This window comes from Salmo salar, chromosome 09, assembly GCF_965601325.2.
Source record: "Salmo salar chromosome 09, fSalSal1, whole genome shotgun sequence".
Taxonomy (NCBI): Eukaryota; Metazoa; Chordata; class Actinopteri; order Salmoniformes; family Salmonidae; genus Salmo; species Salmo salar.
The window spans coordinates 130,833,629-130,858,789 of record NC_138299.1 but is presented as its reverse complement, the minus strand read 5'-3'; the positions used below and the strand labels follow the sequence as shown (position 1 = coordinate 130,858,789).

The 25,161-nt window shown below is 40.7% G+C and overlaps 2 protein-coding genes and 3 pseudogenes across 2 annotated transcripts; all 5 read right to left on the bottom strand.

Annotated features, from left to right (window-relative positions):
* Positions 1-979: 979 nt before the first annotated feature.
* On the bottom strand, positions 980-1,776 carry LOC106612767 (olfactory receptor 52K2-like; annotated as a pseudogene).
* A 139-nt stretch (positions 1,777-1,915) lies between these two features.
* LOC106612768 (olfactory receptor 11A1-like) lies at positions 1,916-2,848 on the bottom strand (annotated as a pseudogene).
* A 4,510-nt stretch (positions 2,849-7,358) lies between these two features.
* Positions 7,359-8,468, bottom strand: LOC106612926 (olfactory receptor 52K1-like; annotated as a pseudogene).
* A 364-nt stretch (positions 8,469-8,832) lies between these two features.
* On the bottom strand, positions 8,833-9,802 carry LOC106612769 (olfactory receptor 11A1-like). The gene has a single exon (XM_014214242.3). It carries the CDS (start codon positions 9,763-9,765, stop codon positions 8,833-8,835), a length of 933 nt encoding a protein of 310 aa, XP_014069717.1. The 5' UTR covers positions 9,766-9,802.
* A 6,008-nt stretch (positions 9,803-15,810) lies between these two features.
* On the bottom strand, positions 15,811-16,761 carry LOC106612770 (olfactory receptor 11A1-like). Its single transcript, XM_014214243.1, has one exon. The coding sequence runs from the start codon at positions 16,759-16,761 to the stop codon at positions 15,811-15,813; it is 951 nt and encodes a 316-aa protein (XP_014069718.1).
* Between the last annotated feature and the right edge of the window lie 8,400 nt (positions 16,762-25,161).

Genomic DNA, 25,161 nt, shown 5'->3' with positions numbered 1-25,161 from the left:
ATACTACCTGATTCTATATGTATTATTTCATAGTTTTGATGTCTTCACAATTATTCTACAATGTAGCAAATAGTAAAAATAAAGTAAAACCCTGGAATGAGTAGGTGTGTCCAAACTTTTGACTGGAACTGTATTTTTAAGAATTAAGCAGAATCAAACTGGCCCAGTAATTAGGGCAAATGCCAGATGGGTCATTCCTTTAGTTTGCAAGCGTAGAGATAGATAGAGGACTTGACTGGTAAACAATCACTAGAGTAGTAACTGGGTGGGACTTCATATGGGTTAAGGAAGGATCACATAATTCCATAAAGGTCACCATGAGGGATCAGCCAATGAATTATACTTGTGAGCTAACATTCCATAACTGCTGGTGTCAGTAAATCTCCTCTGGAACCATTTCCCTATTTGACTGTTGGGTTTCATGGGTATTATGTGGTACTCTATTGGGACAGACTAAGGTGTCTTTAGATTAAGTGTAGCTGAGTGGGGAATTGGGCTGATCTTCCTCATTGTGCATGAAGCTCTTTAAAAATGCATTGGAATTATTTTCATTGGCAAGAAAAAATGCAACTGTTTGATCAAGAAAATGGATTCATCCCTTTTATTTTACTGGAAAGTATTTGAAACAGAACTTATTGTATCCTTATATCCTCTTACTCTGTCCCCAACCCCCCTGAAACACACGTACATGTCCACTGACATGATAGAAGAGCATAGGGTCAGTGACACAACAGCATCCCTGATATGACTTTACTACAGTAAAATACATTTAAAGGAAATTCAGAAGAATTCACAGAAATAGAATGCATTACAAAGTAGAAACGAGATTTGGTTGATAATCAAAACAAATGTGTATGGATTCATTTCTGGCAGATGTTCCTGTCAAACCTGTGATTCAGTCTGGCAACCCTGCCCTGCTGCTGTAATATTTAAAGTCATAATTGGTAGCAGTTTAGGTTCAGATTTTCGATGAGGAAAATCAAGAGTTCGGAAAGATTTTTGTAATACATGTCCTGATCTTCTTGGTCCTAATACCATATATGATAGGGTGTACTAGTGGTGGGAAAATAATGAACTGTATTAATAGATTAACCTCTGTGCCTGTTATAAACAACAGAAAAAAGGATGGCTTGCAGAGAAGGTGATGAAAATGATCAAGTGGGGAGTACACACATTAAAAGCCTTCGTTTGTGACTCCCTTGAGGCTTTCAAGCAAACAATATCTTTACATTTGAGAGCACAACTAACACAAAAGGTAAAACCACTAGACTTGATATAATACATATACCATACAGGTTGCTCAGCGCACTTTCAACACGAGAGAGTTTAACAACTACTTAGTCATCACAAAAAAGCTATTGTACCTGCACAAAGGGAGCCTTGAAGTGATACACATTTGAAAAGAGTTATGGGAATAACGTATATCAAGATTAACAACATATTCACTTTAGAAGGAGTCATAATGCTATGATATTGAAATGGCTTACAAATTGAGACATACCTGTCATCAGCCATCACTGCTAGAATTACGTAAGCAAACGTTACTTATATACTGTAGAAATGTTTAAGACGGTGGGCCAAGAGACCAGAGCCAAGAGACCAGGGCCAAAAGACCAAAAGAGGCAGAATGGGTTGGGGTGTAGGGTCATCCCAAGGATCCCACTTAGCAACTATTTGAGCACAGCTTGAAGGTAAGGAGGACCGCTCCCCTTGATGCTCTGTAGTTATGCAGTTAACTAGCTAACATGACACAACAGATTTTCAGTTACAATACATTATAAACTTGATGCAGTTTTTACAATAGTATTTGGGCTACAGAGAAATTATTCCAAAATGACACGTATCTGCACAGTCAATTATAGCAACTATAAGTAACAAAACACATAATTAAACGTTACAAAAAATTACAACCAGGTTATGTTTTAGAGTAACGGCCTAGTAACCTTTTACAAGCCTGCCTGATATTAACCATCCTTATGCCATACATTATAGGATTGAAAAGTGGTGGACATATTGGAAAATAAACTAATAAAATAGTGCGAAGTATAGGTGGAAGATGAGCAGTATCATATCTGCCTTGTATAATCGAAAATAAACAACCAAAGGAGAAGTTCAGCAAAGAGGCTATATGTGACATACTGGTTTGAAATGCTTTCTGTTTTGTCTCTTCAGAAGACTTTAAACAGATTTGTAGAATTCTTACATATGAGTATATGATAGGAAATATAGTACAAGAAAAAGAGAGCGCAGTGACAACAAGACCCCATATATTATTCAGCATAGTATTTGAACAGGCAAGCTTGACTACCGAGTAGTTGTCACAATACACTCTGTCTAGAACGTTACCACAAAATTGCAGTCGCAAACTCAGGGAGATAATGATGGCGTTGATGAAAAAAGAATACACTTGGGGCAGTAGAATTAAGCCACAAATGGTTTTAGGTGTCATAATATTGTTATACTGTAGAGGATAACAAATAGACATGTACCTGTCATAGGACATAACTGCTAAATTACAAAATTATGTTAAAGCATATGTGTGCAACACATAAATCTGGAGATAACAATAAAAAAGGGAAATATCATGTGTGTCAGAGAGTAAGTAAAACATGAGAGCAGGAAACAAACCAGTGCTCCCATACAACTGATTAACAAACAAAGCACATAGAAACAGATACATGGGTTCATGAAGGCTTCTTTCAATGCAGATAACTCCAATAAGTAAAGCATTGGCAAGAATGATGACAAAATATATTACAGTTACTAGAGTAAAGTATAAATACTTCAATTGTCCGATATCACCGTATGCAGCAAGCCTAAAGACCTTAAAGTGAGTAGAGTTTTCCATGGTCCTGGGAGTTGGTAAAGATGTGCTGTCAATGTTTGAAGAAGAGGAGCAAATCCTCTATAGTACTGAAACTTCAATATAAGTTAAAACAAAGAAATTACAAAAAACAGACAACCTAAATTGATAACCTTGACCTGTTCATGTCACAGTGATACATTTTCCATAGCTGTACTCACCAATATAGATGGCTTTTCATTCTCCGGATAACATAATTCATAGCCTAAATCAAACAATATTATATGTTCTATCCTGCACTCATTATTTGTTGCATTAAAATGCTAAATATATTGATAAAATGTATGTACCATTTAGACTGACCATTTCTAATCCATGATGAACTCCTGAAACTCAGCTCTTCACTTGATTCTTATACTTGTGGGATGAAAAAAAAGTGGCTTCCTTGGTGTGATATGCAAGTAGTCCCCAATACCTGGGGGAAATTTGATATTCTCGGTCAAGGAAACATATAGAGAAAAACAGATACCATTTTGTAACACAGGCCCTCCATGGGGCCGGTAGCCTAGTGATTAAGAGCGTTGGGCCAGTAACAGAAAGGTTGCTGGTTTAAATCCCCAAGCCAATTAGGTGAAAAATCTGTTGATGTGCCCTTCAGCAAGGCCCTTAATCCTAATTGCTCACTCTGGATAGGAGCGTCTGCTAAATGACTAAAATATAAATGTTCAAAACCTTTCTTAAATTCTCTAGAAATACAGTAATTCATGGCTAGCTAGTTGGCGTTGCACACTAGCGTTCAATTGGAGACGTTACCCTCTCTGACACCAAGAAGTAGTTGTTTCCCTTGCTTTGCAAGGGCTATGGCTTTCGTGGTAACAATGCTTCATGGGTGACGATTGTCGATGTGTTCAGAGGGTCCAACACTGTTGCACATGGTCAGAGGGACATTCCTAATCTCTTGTTTCTCCTTGTATTGCATTCTATTTCTTCTACATTTCGTTAAATGTATTTTACTGTGGTAAAGTCAAATCAGTGATGCTGCTGTGTCACTGACCGTATGTTCTTCTAGCATGTCAGTGGGCATGTATGTGTGTTTCAGTGGGGTTGGGGACCGAGTAAAAGGATGTAATAAATTCTGTTTCAACAAATGGGCAATAAAGTATTCTTCTAGAAGTGTCAGTTCTAGCAAATCCTTTTGATATTTTGATGATGTAACGGCTGTCGTATTGTAGAGAGGACCAAGGCGCAGCGGGTTGCATGTTCATCATTATATTTAATGAATAAAGATAACACGAAACAAAACAATAAACAAAGAACGACAGGTGACAGTTTCACAGGCTACAATAATCACTAGCAGTGCGAAATACAACTACCCACAAATCCCCAGGTGAAAACACGCAACTAATATATGACTCCCAATCAGGAACAACGACGTACAGCTGTTCCTGATTGGGAGCCACGCAGAAATAAACAAACTAGAAAACCAACCTAGAAATTGTAAGTCACTCTGGATAAGAGCGTCTGCTAAATAACTTAAATGTAATGTAAATGTAAAACTCACGCTGGGGCGACCGTTAGAGATATTTGGAACTCACACGTGAAAGGGTTAAAAATCCTACAATGTGATTTTCTGGATTTTTTTCCTCATTTTGTCTGTCATAGTTGACGTGTACCTATGATGAAAATTACAGGCCTCTCTTATCTTTTTAAGTGGGAGAACTTGCACAATTGGTGGCTGACTAAATACTTTTTTGCCCCACTGTATATGGAGGTGTGTATGGAGTGGAGGGCGCCGAGTTATGAAGAAGTGCGCACGATCTCGCCCATACGCACGCACAGTCCAGTGCGAGTTTTTCCAGCCCCTCGCAGATGCCATGCTAGAGTGGGCATCCAGCCTGGTAGGAGGATGCCTGCGCAGCGCGTCTGGTCACCGGTGCGCCTCCTAGAACCAGGCTACCCTACGCCCGCTCTACGCACGGTAACCATCAGGCCCCTGCACAGCCCAGTTCGCCCTGTACTAGCACCCCGCTCGTACAGGGCTGCTAGTTCCATCCAGCCAGGACGGGTTGTGCAGGAGGTGCAATCAAGGCCACCTGTGCGCCTCCATGGCCCAGTTTTTCCAGTTCCCGCCTCTCGTGCTGACCCGGAAGTGCGAACCTCTAGTCTGGCACGTCCAGTACCAGCACCACGCATCAAGCTTCCAGTGAGTCAGCCTAGTCCTACTCAGCCTGTTCTCGCTCCTCGCACTAGCCCTGACGTGCGTGTCCCCAGGCTGGTACCTCCACTACCAGCCCCACGCATCAGGCTTCCAGTGCGTCAGACCAGGCCCGAGTGTCCGGCAACAGTGCCTCGTCCAGAGTGTCCGGCAACAGTGCCTCGTCCAGAGTGTCCGGCAACAGTGCCTCGTCCAGTGTGTCCGGCACCAGGTGAGACGGCCCACTGTCCGGAACTGGGTGAGACGGCCCACTGTCCGGAACCGGGTGAGACGGCCCACTGTCCAGAACCGGGTGAGACGGCCCACTGTCCCGAACCGGGTGAGCCTGCCCGCGGTCCGGAACCGAGTGAGCCTGCCCGCGACCCGGAACCGAGTGAGTCTGCCCGCGACCCGGAACCGAGTGAGTCTGCTCGCGACCCGGAACTGAGTGAGTCTGTCTACGGTCCTGAGCTAAGAAAGCCTGCCTATAGTCTGGAGGACAGTAGGCCAGAACCTGAGCCACCTCGAGTATAGGTGGATTGGGGATGGGGGGTGTAGCACAGGTGCCGTCGTTGACGGCAGCCACCCTCCCTTCCCTCCCCAAAGAGCTGTCAAAGGACACCAGAAACAAAATTGTAGACCTGCACCAGGCTGGGAAGACTGAATCTGCAATAGGTAAGCAGCTTGGTTTGGAGAAATCAACTGTGGGAGCAATTATTAGGAAATGGAAGACATACAAGACAACTGATAATCTCCCTCGATCTGGGGCTCCACGCAAGATCTCACCCCGTGGGGTCAAAATGATCACAAGAACGGTGAGCAAAAATCCCAGGACCACACGGGGGGACCTAGTGAATGACCTGCAGAGAGCTGGGACCAAAGTAACAAAGCCTACCATCAGCAAGGGGATTGAAGATGAAACGTGGCTGGGTCTTTCAGCATGACAATGATCCCAAACACACCGCCCGGGCAACTAAGGAGTGGCTTCGTAAGAAGCATTTAAAGGTCCTGGAGTGGCCTAGCCAGTCTCCAGATCTCAACCCCATAGAAAATCTTTGGAGGGAGTTGAAAGTCCGTGTTGCCCAGCGACAGCCCCAAAACATCACTGCTCTAGAGGAGATCTGCATGGAGGAATGGGCCAAAATACCAGCAACAGTGTGTGAAAACCTTGTGAAGACTTATAGAAAACGTTTGACCTGTGTCATTGCCAACAAAGGGTATATAACAAAGTATTGAGATAAACTTTTGTTATTCACCAAATACTTATTTTCCACCATAATTTGCAAATAAATTCATTAAAAATCCTACAATGTGATTTTCTGGATTTTTTTTCTCATTTTGTCTGTCATAGTTGAAGTGTACCTATGATGACAATTACAGGCCTCTCTCATCTTTTTAAGTGGGAGAACTTGCACAATTGGTGGCTGACTAAATACTTTTTTGCCCCTCTGTAAGCACGGGTAGCTGGCTTAGGGCCCAGCCAAACTACCCGTGTCCCCCCCCCAAAAAAAAATCTTGGGGGTGCCTCTCGTGCTCTACCTGCCTCCCAGGCAGGTTGTCACAGTGGTCAAATAATTGTTCCCATGTCCAGTCAATCCTTGACTCCAACACCTCCAGCGACCAGGATGCCATCTCCTCCCGAGCGCGCTGATTCCTATAGTCCACCTGCTGTCGCTCCTTCCTCCGCTGCTTGGTCCGTGTTTGGTGGGTACTTCTGTATGACTGTCGTATTGTAGAGAGGACCAGGGCGCAGCGGGTTGCATGTTCATCATTATATTTAATGAATAAAGATAACACGAAACAAAACAATAAACAAAGAACGACAGGTGACAGTTTCACAGGCTACAATAATCACTAGCAGTGCGAAATACAAATACCCACAAATCCCCAGGTGAAAACACGCAACTAATATATGACTCCCAATCAGGAACAACGACGTACAGCTGTTCCTGATCGGGAGCCACACAGACCACACTGAAATAAACAAACTAGAAAACCAACCTAGAATACAAAACCCAGAACATACACCAAAACCCCGTAATACATAAATAAAACACCCTTCTACAATACACATAACCCCCGAACCACATAAAAAAAATACCCTCTGCCACATCCTGACCAACCTACAAATACAAATAACCCCTATACTGGTCAGGACGTGACAGATGACATTTGAATTAGCAAGTAAAATATACAAATAATTTCCTGTAAAATAAAAGGGATGAATCCATTTTCTTGATCAAACAGTTGTTTATTACTTTAGTCATGCTACACTGAATAAAACATTGCATTATTTATTGTAAATTAAAATACTTCAAATGCGTTTTTTTTAAGAGATTCATGTACAATGAGGAAGGTTGCTCAATTCCACACTCAACTACTGTAACGATGGTCGTCCAAAGGGGACCAAGGCGCGGCGTGTAAAGTGCTCATATTTTACTTTAATGAAAACACTAAATCAAAAACAACAAAAACGACTGTCAACAGTTCCGTCAGGTTACAAGGAACAAAACAGAAAACCACTACCCCCAAAACCCACAGGAAAAACAGGCTGCGTCTCTGTAGGTTCCGGACTGGGGACCTTCACTGCAGGCTCCGTGCCTTGGATCCTCACTACTGGTTCCGCGCCATGGATCATCACTGGAGGCTTTGTGCCATGGATCATCACTGGAGGTGTAACGGTCGTCGTAGTAAGTGGACCAAGGCGCAGCGGGTTGAGTGGTCATTTTCACTTTTATTGTGAACACTTAGGTTGATGATAAAAACAAATGTATAAGCATTCAGTTCTGGCAGATGATCCTGTCAGACCTGGGATTCAAACCATCAACCATGGCCTGCTTCTGTAATATCTAAAGTTATAATTGGTACCAGTTTAGGTTCAGATTTTTTATGAGAAAAATCAAGAAAGTTCGGAAAGATTCTTCTTCTAATTTTTGTAATACATGTCCTGATCTTCTTGGTCCTACTACCATATATGATAGGGTGTACCAGTTGTGGGAAAAGAATGAACTGTACTGATATTAATAGATGAACCTCTGTGCCTGTTGTAAACAACAACAAAAAAGGATGGCTTGCAGAGAAGTTGATGAAAGTGATCAAGTGGGGAGCACACGTACTAAAAGCCTTCTTTCATGACTCCTTTGAGGCTTTCAATCAATCAAGTAATATTTTGACATATGAGAGCACAACTAACACAAAAGGTAAAACCACTAGACTTGATATGGTACATATATAGTACCATACAGGCTGCTCAGTGCACTTTCAACACAGGAGAGTTTAACAACTGCTTAGTCACCACAAAAAAAACATAGATGTTTTTCCTGCACAGAGGGAGCCTTGAAGTGATAAACATTTGAAAAGAGTAATGGGAATAAAATATACCAAGGCTGACAACATCTTCACTTTAGAAAGGTTCATAATGTTCTGATATTAAAATAGCTTACAAATGGAGACATACCTGTCATAAGCCATCACTGCTAGAATAACATGAGGACATGTTACATATACATTGCAGAAATGTATATGTAACGGTGGGCCAAGAGACCAGAGGCGGCAGAACGGGTTGGGTTGTAGGTTCTTCCCAAAGATCCTTGTTAGCATATGTTTAAGCACAACCTGAAGGTAAGGAGGGCAGCTCCCCTTGATGCTTTGTAGTTATGCAGTTAACTAGCTAATATGACACAAAACATTCTCAGTTATAGTACATGATAAACTTGATGCTTTACAATATTATTTGGTCTACAGAGAAATTATGCCAAAATTATACATATTTGTACAGTCAATTATAGCAACTATAAGTAACAAAACACAATTCAATAATACAAAAATAATCAGTTTATGTTTTAGGGTAAAGTCCTAGTACCTTTTTACAAGCATGCCTGATTTTAACCATCCTAACACCATACATTAAAGGATTGAAAAGTGGTGGACATATCAGAAAATAAACTAATAAAATAGTGCGAAGTATAGCTGGAAGATGAGCAGTATCATATCTGCCTTGTAGAATCACAAATAAACAGCCAAAGGAGAAGTTCAGCAAAGAGGCTATATGTGGTGTACAGGTGTTAAATGCTTTCTGTTTCGTCTCTTTAGAAGACTTTAAACATATTTGTAGAATTCTTACATATGAGTATATGGTAGGAAATATAGTACAGGAAAAAGATAGCACAGTGACAACAAAACCCCATATGTTATTCAGCATAGTATTTGAACAGGCAAGCTTGACTACCGAGTAGTTGTCACAATACACTCTGTCTAGAACGTTACCACAAAATTGCAGTCGCAAACTCAGGGAGATAATGATGGCGTTGATGAAAAAAGAATACACCCAGGGCAGTAGAATTAAGCCACAAATTACTTTAGGTGTCATAATATTGTTATACTGTAGAGGATAACAAATAGAAATGTACCTGTCATAGGAAATAACTGCTAAATTACAAAATTCTGTTATAGCATATGTGTACAACACATAAATCTGGAGATAACAATAAAGAAGGGAAATATCATGTGTGTCAGAGAGTAAGTAAAACATGAGAGCAGGAAACAAACCAGTGCTCCCATACAACTGATTAACAAACAAAGCGCATAGAAACAGATACATGGGTTCATGAAGGCTTCTTTCAATGCAGATAACTCCAATAACCAAAGCATTGGCAAGAATGATGACAAAATATATTACAGTTACTACAGCAAAGTAGAAATACTTCAATTGTCCGATATCACCGTATGCAGCAAGCCTAAAGATCTCGTAGTGAGTTGAGTTTTCCATGGTCCTGGGAGTTGGTAAAGATGTGCTGTCAATGTTTGAAGAAGAGGAGCAAATGCTCCTTCTGTAGCTTAAATATATATTAAAATCATGAAATCATAAACATCAAACAACCTAAATTGATAATTCCTTAACTTGTTAATTCAGAGATACATTTGCTCACATCTATACTCACCAATACAAACAGCTTTAGATTCTTCTGATAAAATAATTAATTGCCTAAATCAAACAATATTATACTTTGTATCCGGCACTCATGTTACTTATCACAATGAAATGGAAAATAATGAATTGATTACCTGTAAAGTGTGCTAAATCCAACATTTTGACAGAGCATTTCTAATCCATGATGAACTGCTTAAACTCCTCAAACGATTCTTATACTTATATATATAAAAAAACACCTGCCATGGTGTGATATGCAAGTGTACACCAATACCTGGGGAAAATTAGATATTCTCAGAGTCAAGGAAACCGTCCAGAGAAAAACAGACACCATTTTGTAACACAGGCCCTCTAGGGAGGAGGTTCAAAGCCTTTCTTAAATTCTATACAAACTACAGTAACTCAAAGAGAAAAGTAGATTACACAGGGCACGTACAACTGATGTGAAATGGCTAGCTTGTTGGCAGTGCGATCTAGTGTTCAATCAGTGATGTCACTCTTTCTGAGACCTAGAAGTAGTTGTTTCCCTTGCTCTGCAAGGACCGTAGCTTTTGTGGACTGACAGGTAACGATGCTTCGTGGGTGACGGTTCTTGATGTGGTCAGAGGGTCCCTGGTTTTAGCCCAGGTTGGGGCAAGGCAGGGGATGGAAGCAATACTGTTACAGTACACATGGTAAGAGGGACATTCTTAAATAAAGAAAGTCATTTGGTAGGCATTGCTAGTGGCCTATGATCCTGTTAGAACAATATATGATCGTGGACTACAGCAAAAGGAGGGCCGAGCACTCCCACATTCTCATAGATGTGGCTAAAGTGGAGCAGGTTGAGAGCTTCAAGTTCCTTGGTGTCCACATCAGAAACAAACAAACATGGTCCAAACACACCAAGACAGTCGTGAAGAGGGCAAGACAATGCCTATTCCCCGTCTGGAGACTGAAAAGATTTGGCATGGGTCCTCAGATCCTCAAAAAGTTCTACAGCTGCACCATCGAGAGCATCCTGACCGGTTGCATCACCGCCTGGTATGGCAACTGCTCGGCCTCTGACCGCAAGGCGCAACAGAGTGTAGTGCGTACGGCCCATTTCATCACTGAACCTCAGGACCTCAAAACCGCGCAGTGTCAGAGGAAGGTCCTAAAAATTGCCAAAGACTCCAGCCACCTTAGTCATAGACTGTTCTCTCTGCTACCGCATGGCAAGCGATACCGGAGCGCCAAGTCTAGGTCCAAAACAATTTTTAACTGCTTCTACCCCCAAGCCATATGACTCCTGAACATCTAATCAAATGCTACCCGGACTATTTGTATTGAACCCCCCCCCCTTTATGCTGCTGCTACTCGCTGTTTATTATCCATGCATAATCACTTTACCCCTACCTACATGTACAAATTACCTCAATTACCTCAACTAACCAGTACTCCGGCACGTTGACTTTGTCAGGGGTGTGCGTACTTGTGGTGAAGTCAGGTGCAGGAGAGCAGAGAATTGTGAACAGGCGAACACTTTATTTCGACAGGAGAGCGATACAGACGGACGCAGCTGCGTCAAAAGACCTCCAGCAACAAGGCAAAGTGTAAAGTGCGCAAAACAGTCACAAAAAATAAAATGTATAACAATACAAACAGGCTTCGTGAAATAGTCACGGAAAAACGAACGCTAGCCTAGTGCGTACAAAACACGTAACACACAATTTCACACAAAGACATTAGGGGGAACAGAGGAATAAATACATGTAGTGTATTTGGGGAATGAAAACCAGGTGTGCAGGGAACAAGACAAAACAAATGGATAAATGAAAAATGGAGCGGCGATGGCTAGAAAGCCGGTGACGTCGACCGCCGAACGCCTCCGGAACAAGGAGAGGAGCCGACTTCGGCGGAAGTCGTGACAGACTTGGTACCGGTGGCCTCATTATTGTTATTTTATTTTTTACTTTAGTTCATTTAGTAAATATTTTTCTTAACTCTTATTTTTCTTAAAACTGCATTGTTGGTTGAGGGCTTGTAAGCAATAATTTCACGGTAAGGTCTTCATCTGTTTTATTCGCCGCATGTGACAAATACAATTTTATTTTATTTGATGTGTTGGGACCCTCTAGCCTGGCACTCTACAATGTAGAAGAAGTATGTGACATTAACAACGGGCTGTGTAGGCAATGCTATCGGCTCTCACATTAACCTTCCAGGAGTTTGTGTGCTATGTACTGTGCATAATAAAGAAATAATTCAGTCAAACCAATCCAAAGCTTCTGACAAAGGGAAGGTTGCCCGGACGCAGATTAAGTCTACTCCTGGACTAAAACACACTGTCAATGGAGATTCTCCATTGAGGATTTTTTATTCTATTTACTCTATGACCAGTCTTAATCTGGGTCCTGTAATTCAGCCCTTAGTCTTATTCCTGACCACTATAGGGAGGTATCTGGGTACTGTTGAGGGGCTACCTTGCTAGCTATAGTCTGAATGAGGGTGCAACACAACAGTCTGAGGAGAGGTCATCATTGGTAGCCTGGCCCCAGATCGTTTTGTGCTATCATTTTAGCTCCTTGTCATGTTTGGCATGACAAGGGGTGGACTAATAGCACAAACATACTGGTACCTAGAATACACAGTTAGGGCAGTGTCGTTTTTCCTGAACATTTGATCTAACCAGGGACAACATAGAATAACTCAGCAGCCTGAGTCCTAGCTATAGTCTAAAACCTAGGCCCAAAGCTTTTGCTGCTCAGGTAAAAGTGAGGATCCTTATTGTCACTCTAGGCTTCTTTAGACCTACAGTACACTTTCAGGGCCTATCCACCCAGAGGGGATGACAGAAGTTGTGAGTCTCAAATTGCACCCTATTGCCTTTATAGTGCACTACTTTTGACGAGAGGCTTCTGGCTAATATAGGGAATAGGGAATATATATAGGGAATAGGGTACCATTTGGGATGCAATCAAGACCAGCCGTGCCTCTCCCGGAGCCCCTCAGGTCTCTACAGGTTAATGGCTGCATTAATTGGTTCCTAGGGAACAAGGCAATATAGTGGACTAATGACCTGGTACCTAATGACTCAATAAACATGTTTATTATGCTTTCCCCATGGAAAAGTATGAATGGAGTACATGAACAATGTGTCTTATACATAAACTCAGCAAAAAAAGAAACGTCCCTTTTTCAGGACCCTGTCTTTCAAAGATAATTCGTAAAAATCCAAATAACTTCTGCGTGAACATGCCTTAGGCATGCTGCAAGGAGGCATGAGTACTGCAGATGTGGCAGGGCAATAAATTGCAATGTCCGTACTGTGAGACGTCTAAGACAGCGCTACAGGGAGACAGCTGATTGTCCTCGCAGTGGCAAACCATGTGTAACAACACCTGCACAGGATTGGTACATCTGAACATCACACCTGCGGGACAGGTACAGGATGGCAACAACAACTGCCCGAACTACACCAGGAACGCACAATCCCTCCATCAGTGCTCATAGTGTAAGGCAGGTCCTCACCAGACATCACCGGCAACAACGGGCACAAACTCACTGTCGCTGGACCAGACAGGACTGGCAAAACGTGCTCTTCACTGACGAGTCGCAGTTTTGTCTCACCAGGGGTGATGGTCAGATTCATGTTTATCGTCGAAGGAATGAGCGTTACAACAAGTTCTATACTCTGGAGCGGGATCGATTTGGGGTGGAGGGTCCGTCATGGTCTGGGGCGGTGTGTCACATCATCAGACTGAGCTTGTTGTCATTGCAGGCAATCTCAACGCCGTGCGTTACAGGGAAGACATCCTCCTCCCTCATGTGGTACCCTTCCTGCAGGCTCATCCTGACATGACCCTCCAGCATGACAATGCCACCAGCCATACTGCTCGTTCTGTGTGTGATTTCCTGCAAGACAGGAATGTCAGTGTTCTGCCATGGCCAGCGAAGAGCCCGGATCTCAATCCCATTGAGCACGTCTGGGACCTGTTGGATCGGAGGGTGAGGGCTAGGGACATTCTGCCCAGAAATGTCTGGGAACTTGCAGGTGCCTTGGTGGAAGTGTGGGGTAACATCTCACAGCAAGAACTAGCAAATCTGGTGCAGTCCATGAGGAGGAGATGCACTGTAGTACTTAATGCAGCTGGTGGCCACACCAGATACTGACTGTTACTTTTGATTTTGACCCCCCCTTTGTTCAGGGACACATTATTCCATTTCTGTTAGTCACGTCTGTGGAACTTGTTCAGTTTATGTCTCCGTTGTTGAATCTTGTTATGTTCATACAAATATTTACACATGTTAGGTTTGCTGAAAATAAACGCAGTTGACAGTGGGAAGACATTTCTTTTTTTTGCTGAGTTTACATCATCATGACCTTTACTGGATTGTTTTATGCTGGGTCAAACATATCTCACAGTTACCCGAGAAAAAAAAGGTATCTAGTCCTTTGATTTCTCAATTGAAAACAAAATATATGCAGTGTATTTCTGATTGTCAAGGAATTTCCTGGACATTTTTTATAAATAATAAACTATCCAAATTTGGCAACAGGTTTTCAGAGGAAAACCAAAGCTAGAGGCCATCTGTCAGATAGCTGGCACAGGGGAATTATGTTACATTGAACAATTGGCCCTGAGAAAACAATACATGCATTTAGTTGGATTTCATGGTATAGTATTTCCCTAGACTTCTCCCTCAAATTGTCACACAATCACCAAACTTGTATATAACTTACATTGCCCATTTTCCATTACTGATGGATGTAATAATAGTAGTGTCAGGTAGCCTAGCGGTTAGAGTTTTGGACCAGTAATCGAAAGGTCGCTGGTACGAATATTTGCGACGACAAGGTGAAGGCATATAACCCTAATTTGCTCCAGGGGTGCCGTACTGCTTTGGCTGACCCAGTAAAACAACACATTTCACTGCACCTATCCAGTGTATGTGACAATAAAACATCTTATTTTTTTATGGAGGTCTAAGGGGTGGGCTTACCTTTTACACATTTAAATCCATTTATTCACTGTTGTCAATTGATACTGAAAGTCTTGCATATCTTATGTAAGAAATTCAAAGTCATAAACTTCTGTTTTTTTTAATCTTTTTTTTATTGAAATAATAATTGTATTGCATTATACAGAACTTATCTCAGTGTATAAAATAAAATATAAACTTGATAAAGACAATTAAAAAAGTCCATGTATTTTACTAGAATAAGAATATATTTACTAGAATAAGAATATATAATTTTACTGTGTGTGTGTGTGTGTGTGTGTGTCTATATATGTGTATATATATATATATATATGTGTATATATATATATATATATATATATATATATATATATATATATGTGTATATATATATATATGTGTATATATATATATATGTGTATATATATATATATGTATATATATATATATATATATATATATATGTGTATATTATATATATATATAATCATGAAATCAAAATGTAGGAGGAAAGGAAGGCAAGCCGATAGAGATGAGTCTTAAGGCCTGCTTTCAAGGCCCCAGCAGTCTGAGCAGCCCTGAGATTCAGGAAGGGAGTTCTAAAGGCGGGTGCTTGGTAGTTAAAGGCACGTCCCCTATTGTGCGGAGCCAGGTGCTAGGGGCGAGGAGCAGTTTGGCGTGGCTTGAACGTAGAGTGAGTGGAGGTTCATAGGGCGAGAGTAAGTTTGACAGGTCAGTGGCTCCAATGCCATTTAGTGCTTTTTAGATGAGGAGGATAAGTCAATTATTTGAACAATAGGTATCCAATGGAGACCAGCAAGTGAATTACAGCAAGTAAATGGCAATATTTCACAAATCAGCAAATGTTTTACAAAAACACACAAGTTACATCACAAAAATCTAACAATCAGGACAGAAAAAGTCACACTAATGTTTAGCTTATGTTTTAGGGTACAGACCTACAGGTAGTATGTTTTTACAAGCCTGTCTGATTTTAGCCATCCTAACTCCATACACAACAGGATTAAAAAGTGGCTGGCACATCAGAAAGTACACTGATAAAATAGTGTGAAGTACAGTTGGAACATTTCTCATAGGCCTATCAAATCTACTCTGGAGCAGATTTAAGAAACAGCCGAAAGAGAAGTTGAGCAGCGAGGCCAGGTGAGGAGTACAGGTGCTGAAAGCTTTCTGTCTGGTCTCAATGGAAGATTTCAAACAAATAGTCAGAATCTTAATATAAGAAAACAAAATAGTAATTAAAGGGACAACAACAGATAAAACAAGACTGTAGAGTCCATAGATGTTATTAACTGTTGTGTCTGAAGATGAACAAGCAAGTTTCACTATCAAGTAGTTGTCACAGTACACTTTGTCGATAACGTTCCCACACAATTTCAAACGAATTGATAAAAAAAGTGTTATGATGCTTTTTGCAAAAGGGTACAACCATATTACACAAATTAAAAAACACACCCTGTTGGGTGTCATGATGACATTATACTGTAGTGGATAACATATAGCAAGGTACCTGTCATAGGACATGGCTGATAAATTGCAGAATTCCATAGATCCATATGTGTACATGCAAAATATCTGTAGGTAACAGTACACAGTGGAAACTGAATGGGCATCTGAAACCAAATGAATCATAAGAGCAGGAAACAAACCAGTGCTACCATACAACTCATTCACAAACAAACTGCACAGAAACAGATACATGGGTTCATGAAGGCTTCTATCCATACATATAACCACAATAAGAACTGTGTTCGTAAAAACTATGGAGATGTATAACACAGTTAATATAATGAAATAGAAGTACTTTAAGTGTCCACTGTCACTATATCCAGCTAGTATAAATGATGTGAATTGTGTTGAGTTTTCCATTTTCCTAATAGTACCTGTAGAAATATGTGTAGATATATTTGGTTCACAAGACAAGGGTAACAGTGTCTATCACGTGAAAATATCAATCTCTTATTGACATCTCATAACTGCCACATTTTTAGAATTGCTATAGATTTTTAAGATTCTGCATTATTGTCACAGTAACCTGTTACGTGGCTGTCATGGACATTGAGTAGAACATACAGCAAACTTAATTCATCCCGAGTGTAGTTCACTAATATTATATATTATACAAATACAATTGACAAACTGTCTTAGCTTACCGGTCTTTGCTCTACTGTTAAACTTACAAACACTCCAATCATAGTGTGTAAATCAAACAGGATGCTAGTCATGCAGAGCTGTGGTGTGGTAACACTCCTCATCATAAGTCACATACATCTCCACACCAGAGACCAGGGTTCAATCCCTGTGTCTACCTTTCTCACTGCTTCTCCCACTTGACTGTCTCCCCCTCTGATTTTCTTACTGTATAAAGAAAAACCAAGAGAAATATATACATATACACACACACACACACATACATACACACACACACACACATATATATATATATATATATATATATATATATATATATTAAAAACAGGATGTAAGTCTAGATCACCTGGTATCTTTTTCCAGACTACATTGGTGTAGACAGGCCTTCTGTATGGTCTGTGTCAGTGGGCTATTCCACACTAAAATACTGTCACATCACGGACCTTTTATACCCTTTAAAGGAAAAAAAACAAAACAATATACAGCAGTGTGTTTACTTGAACTCCAATAATTTCTCTCTCTCTCTCTCTCTCTCTCTCTCTCTCTCTCTCTCTCTCTCTCTCTCTCTCTCTCTCTCTCTCTCTCTCTCTCTCTCGTATGCCATGAACAAAAATATGATTAAACAAATATATCATGGCTTCTTGCATCATCAAACGATTAATTGATGTTTAGAATACACTGCACAATTACAAAGCAGATGCATAAGACATAGATATCACTCCAACAATGTCTTCATTTACTTTCACCTGACAAGGTGCTCTCCAAGGCTCGGAACACATTCCTAGCCAGTGTTTTGAAGTCAGTGATCAAGCAGCTCCTGGATGACCTTTTGGAGGACAAGGTGCTGAACGATGAAGAGACAAACTCAGTGATGGAGGAGAACAGCGCTAGGGCAGAGCAGGCACGATGCCTTATCGATATGGTGCGGAAGAAAGGGGGCAAAGCCAGTGAGAAGATGATTGCCAGAGTTCAGGAGAGAGATCCTGGAGTTTATAACAAAATGGGTCTGGCCCCCAGGCAGTCTGCCCAGATGAGTGATTATGACCACTTTATGGAAAGGGGAGACTCCCATGATGGTGTTCTTTGTTTTGCTCTACGACACCCACAAGTGTATCAGCAAATAATGTATCAAGAGTAGGTTTTGCTACTCCTGTTGTAACATTTGGAAAATAAGCAAGATAAGTCTGGGTGACACAAATGAGAGAACCTCACTGACCATTTTAGTCACCCAGAGCTGGTTTAACTTCTTTTCATGTTATCTAAACAGGTGAGTGACTATAATACAGGAGGCAGCTCTGCAGAGGGGTCACCAGCTGGCACAGCCACAAAGTCATAAAATCAGATTTTAAACCTAACCTTAACCACACTGATAACTCTAATACCTAACCCTAACCTTAAATTAAGACCCAAATGCAAATGTTTGTTTGAAGAATCTCAAATATAAAATATATTTTGATTTGTTTAACACTTTTTTGGTTACTACATGATTCCATATGTGTTATTTCATGGTTTTGATGTCTTCACTAATATTCTACAATGTAGAAAATAGTAAAAATAAAAAAACACCCTGGAATAAGTAGGTGTGTCCAAACTTTTGACTGGTATTGTGTATACTGTGTCTCAGATGGCTCAGATCAACAAGAGGATCCAATAAGTCTTCAGTATTTTCACTCTGTCTACACTCTGTTGACAGCAACAGCTCTGTAGCATTGTGGCGGGATAGATTTACTTTTTTTCCTGCACAGGGCCAATTACAGTTTGCCCTGTGAAAAGAGTGTTAGCACATGAATGTTTATATTTTTAAGGGATATGCAGTAGGTTGATAACGATATCACCTAAGTACATCTAATCACCTGAACATCTAATCAAATGGCTACCCAGACTATTTGCATTGCCCCCCCCCCCCCCTATTTTACAACGCTGCTACTCTCTGTTGTTATCATCGATGCATAGTCACTTTAATAACTCTACTTACATATACATATTACCTCGACTAACCGGTGTCCCCACACACTGATTCTGTACCGGTACCCCCCTGTACAGTTGAAGTTGGAAGTTTACATACAGTTAGGTTGGAGTCATTAAAACCTGTTTTTCAACCGCTGCACAAATGTCTTGTTAATAACAAACCATAGTTTTGGCAAGTCAGTTAGGACATCTACTTTGTGAATGACTGTAACGGGCGTCGTAAGGATTGGACCAAAGTGCAGTGGGAACGTGTATACTCATCTTCTTTATTTAATTAAAAGAAGGAAAAACAAACAAATCACGTATATAAAACAACTACCGACACTAACAGTCCTGTCAGGTGCACAGACACAAAACAGGAGACAACTACCCACAAATCCCATAGGGAAAAACACCCCTCTTATATAAGACCTTCAATTAGAAACAGCTGCTTCCAATTGAAGGTCAACCCCATTAACTAAACAGACATAGAAAGACTAGAACTAACATAGAAATAAACTAACAGGAACATAGCCCAAAAACCAAGGAACACTCTAAACAAACACCCCTCTTACATAATAACTTAACCCAACAAACCCCAAACCACATAAAACAAACACCCCCTGCCACGTCCTGACCAAACTACAATAACAAATAACCCCTTACTGGTCAGAACGTGACAATGACACAAGTCATTTTTCCAACAATTGTTGACAGACAGATTATTTCACTTGTAATTCACTGTATCACAATTTCAGTGGGTCAGAAGTTTACATACACTAAGTTGACTGTGCCTTTAAACAGCTTGGAAAATTCCAGAAAATTATGTCATGGCTTTAGAAGCTTCTGATAGGCTAATTGACATAATTTGAGTCAATTGGAGGTGTACCTGTGGATGTATTTCAAGGCCTTCCTTCAAACTAAGTGCCTCTTTGCTTAATATCATGGGAAAATCAAAAGAAATCATTCAAGACCTCAGAAAAATAGTTGTAGACCTCCACAAGTCTGGTTCATCCTTGGGAGCAATTTCCAAACGCCTGAAGGTACCACATTCATCTGTAAAAACAATAGCACGCAAGTATAAACACAATGAGACCACGCAGCCGTCATACCTGTCAGTGTGCACAAGGAAGCAGGAGGGTCGAAGTCAGGCTCAGGAGACACAAGTCCGTGAACACATGTAATTTTAATAATTATCCACACGTTGCCAAGAAAACAGGTAAGGCAGGGCAAGGCAAAACAAATGCCCAAACAAATAGCCTGCATGCAGCTTAGGGACGCAGCCCAAAACACGCTGCACCAAAACCCACAGGCAGAGGGGAAAAAACCTGTACCTCTGAACACCTGACAACAAATAATCACGCACACAGCACAACCTACACAGAACGACTAAATACCCTCCCCCACTAATGAACTTATACTAAACAGGTGCCAACTAAACTAAACCTAACAAACAGAAAATAAAAGAGGATCAGTGGCAGCTAGTAGGCCGGCGACGACGACCGCCGAGCGCCGCCCGGGCGAGGAGGGGCGCCACCTTCCGTCGATGTTGTGACAATACCGCTCAGGAAGGAGACACGTTCTGTCTCCTAGAGATGAACGTACTTTGGTGCGAAAGGTGCAAATCAATCCCAGAACAACAGCAAAGGACCTTGTGAAGATGCTGGAGGAAACAGGTACAAAAGTATCTATATCCACAGTAAAACAAGTCCTATATCGACAGAACTTGAAAGGCCGCTCAGCAAGGAAGAAGCCACTGCTCCAAAACTGCCATAAAAAAAGCCAGACTACGGTTTGCAGCTGCACATGGAGACAAAGATCATACTTTTTGGAGAAATGTCCTCTGGTCTGATGAAACATAAAATAGAACTGTTTGGCCATAATGACCATCATTACGTTTTGAGGGAAAAAGGGGGAGGCTTGCAAGCCGAAGAACACCATCCCAAAAGGGAAGCACAGGGGGTGCTTTGCTGCAAGATCGACTTAAGACATCAGTCAGGAAGTTAAAGCTTGGTCGCAAATGGGTCTTCCAAATGGACAATGACCCCAAGCATACTTCCAAAGTTGTGGCAAAATGGCTTAAGGACAACAAAGTCAAGGTTTTGGAGTGGCCATCACAAAGCCCTGACCTCAATCCTATAGAAAATGTGTGGGCAGAACTGAAAAAGTGTGTGCGAGCAAGGAGGCCTACAAACCTGACTCAGTTACACCAGCTCTGTCAGGAGGAATGAGCCAAAATTCACCCAACTCATTGTGGGAAGCTTGTGGAAGGCTACCCGAAACGTTTGACCCAAGTTAAATAATTTAAAGGCAATGCTACCAAATACTAACTGAGTGTATGTAAACTTCTGACCCACCTGGAATGTGATGAAAGAAATAAATGTTAAAACAAATCATTCTCTCTACTATTATTCTGGCATTTCACATTCATAAAATAAAGTGGTGATCCTAACTGACCTAAGACAGGGAAAATTTTCTTAAATGTCAGGAATTGTTAAAAACTGAGTTTAAATGTATTTGGCTAAGGTGTATGTAAACTTCCAACTTCAACTGTACCCACTTTCGTCTCTCTCTCTCTTTGTCCAGCTTTTCCGTGCAGTGAATTATTCTTCTGTTCCCAGCTGGGGTGGATGGTGAACTCAGTCAATCTTGAAAAAGCAAACAGTGTGTTCCGCATGATCACCTCATGAATGACTGCTTCTGTCTGAGTAAGATAAGTCTTGTCGGTAGGTGTTTGGTTTCCAAGGAGAATGTAGATCATTATGTTCAACTGGTGTGGCCGCAACACAAAGAAACTTGATCAAGCCAGTCTGTCAGCAAGCCCTGTAATTATAGGGATACTCACAGGGCGCGGGCCGATAATCCGGACAGGAAGTCATGGGACCACCCAGTTGACTCTGGCAATTCAGTACATTTCTGGCTATTGAGATAAATCAGAAATGTCCTTGTGTATCTTCCTAGTATACAGAAAAGAGTTCAACAGTCCTTAGGATGAAATATGTAGCCTGTACAGTAGGTTCTAAAAATGCCTTGCGTAAAATGCATACATAACATGTTACAGCAGATACACATTATACACCTATTTAATGAAATAGAAAAATATGAAGAAATATCACATTATTCTTCAAGTTATGAGTCCTTCAGTTTGATACATTGTTAAGGAAAGTGTTTAAATGTCAGTGACGCAATTGGCACCACTTCTCCCTCTTTCCACAAAGAATATCATAGCCTGCCTCTCCTCCCTTTTCTAAGAATCCACATCTGCACCCCCAGAAATACGTGTGAATCATGAGGATGGTCTGGTGATCTGAAGAAAGTGGCTGTTCTTTGTCTCCTGACCTCCAACAGGGGACACCCAGTGTAGTAAAAAGGGGAGGAACAGATGAGTGATAGGGGTGTCTGGAAAGCCACTAAGTGACAGGAATGGCTGAACCCCCTTCACACCATTTATGGGTGAACTGTGTATCTTTGCCTGAAGGGTGTTTGACCTCACTCGTGGACCCTCATTACAACAGTCCCCCTTGTGGTTTCAGCTTGGATGGGTTTCCCAAGCTGTGAACCTAGATGTAGGAGTAGCCACGAGGTGTCCCATGGTGGGTGTGTTTCCCAACCACGTTGTTCTTTCAGCCATCTTGGTTGACCTAGGCAGTAAATTGTTAACAAAGTTAATGGCACATGACATTCAGGCAATACACCATTACATTTTCTTTCCTATGATTGGACACCATAGCACTTAATTTGTGGTTGTATGGGAGACTGTACATGGCAATTTGGTCCCAAAAAAATCTAAAGATTACAAAAAAAGGTAACTAAACACATTCATTCTGGTTACCACACCTTAACAATCTAAGCAGATATTTTTATGATGTCCATACATTGGGCTAAATGACTATTAGGAGACTTGTGTAATTTGTCATACTTAAGGTGATTCTACTTCAATGGTGTGTCTTTACATTGGCAAGAAAAAGTACCTGGATTTCTGCATAAATTGGTCATAAAATTTGATCTGATCTTCACCTAAGTCACAACAATAGACAAACAAAGTGTGCTGAAACTAATAACACAAATTATTGTATTTTTTTTCTACATTGAATACATAGTTTAAACATTCACATTGTAGGTTGTAAAAAGTATGTGAACCCCTAGGCTAATGACTTCTCCAAAAGCTAATTGCAATCAGGAGTAAGCTAACCTGGAGTCCAATCAATGAAACGAGGTTGGAGATGTTGGTTAGAGCTGCCCTGCAACATAAAAAACACTCACAAAATGTGAGTTTGCTATTCACAATAGGCATTGCCTGATGTGAACCATGCCTTGAACAAAAGAGATCTCAGAAGACCTAAGAATTAGAATTCTTGACTAACAAAAAGCTGGAAAGGGTTACAAAAGTGTCTCTAAAAGCCTTGATGTTCATCAGTCCACGATAAATTGTCTATAAATGGAGAAAGTTCAGCACTGTTCCTACAGTACTCTCCCTACGAGTGGCCGTCCTGCAAAGATGACTGGAAGAGCACAGTGCAGAATGCTCAATGATGTTAAGAAGAATCCTAGGGTGTCAGCTAAAGACTTACAGAAATCTCTGGAACATGCTAACATCTCTGTTGGCGAGTCTACGATAGGTAAAACACTAAACATGAATGGTGTTCATGGAAGGACACCACCGAAGAAGCCACAGCTGTGTAAAAAAACATTGCTGCACATCTGAAGTTTGCAAAAGAGCAGCTGGATGTTTCACAGCACTACTGGCAAAATATTCTGTGGACAGATGAAACTAAGTTGAGTTGTTTGGAAGGAACACACAACACTATCTGTGGAGAAAAAAAGGCACAGCACACAAACATCACAACCTCATCCCAACTGTAAAGTATTGTGGAGGGAGCATCATGGTTTGGGGCCTCAGGGCCAGGACAGTTTGCTATGATTGACGGAAAAATGAATTCCCAAGTTTATCAAGACATTTTGCAGGAGAATGTAAGGCTATCTGTCCGCCAATTGAAAATCAATAGAAGTTGGGTGATGCAACAGGACAACGAACCAAAACACAGAAGTAAATCAACAACAGAATGGCTTCAACAGAAGAAAATACGCCCAGTCAGAATCCTGACCTCAACCCAATTGAGATTCTGTGGCATGACCTCAAGAGAGCAGTTCACACCAGACATCCCAAGAATAATGTTGAACTGAAACTGTTTTGTAAAGAGGCATGGTCCAAAATTCCTCCTGACCGTTGTGCAGGTCTGATCTGCAACTACAGAAAACGTGTGGTTGAGGTTATTGCTGCCAAAGGAGGGTCAACCAGTTATTAAAGCCAAGGGTTCACATAACTTTTACCACCCTGCACTGTGGATGTTTACACGGTGTGTTCAATAAAGACATGAAAACGTAAAGTTGTTTGTGTGTTATTAGTTTAAGCAGACTGTGTTTGTCTATTTTTGTGACTTAGATGAAGATCAGATAACATTTTATGACCAATCTATGCGGAAATCCAGGTAATTCCAAAGGGTTCACATACTTTTTCTTGCCACTGTATATCCAAATGTAATTCTATAATACTGCTGTAGATTACTGAGAATGTTCAAGATAAAGCTCATTTTCTCACACAATACAAACAAACAGCTAAAAAACAAAGACCAAATGACAATTACAAGTTAACTTAGTTTTAAAGAGCACAACATCTTTAATATGACACCACATTAATGTCAATTGGAATAACACTACGTTTGTCTTGCATTGTGTAGACGCTCACTATCAAAAAACGAATAACACAACAACAAAAAACCCTAGTGTATTTGAATTGTAGTACATTTGACTAAATTACTCACTCAAAATGTATCCTGAAAAATACATTATACTTATATTATTTATACATGTTTCAAAAATCATCCAAAATGTGACCAGAGGACAATATTCAGAAAGTATTTCAAATCACACACAAAGTAGGCTATTTAATTGATAATGATTCTTATTTCTGTAACAATGTAAAATGCAAACAACTATTCTGAGACTATTTCAAAATGTAGATAACCTCTCTCAAGGCAACAGAACACAACGAATGACCAAAAGATGAGAAAGTATTCATTTGTTTCTATAAATGAAAATATCAACTATTTATCTTATTTCTACCAGTAAATGTTTCCTTATAGTATTGTTTTCTTTGGCAACTGTGGTATA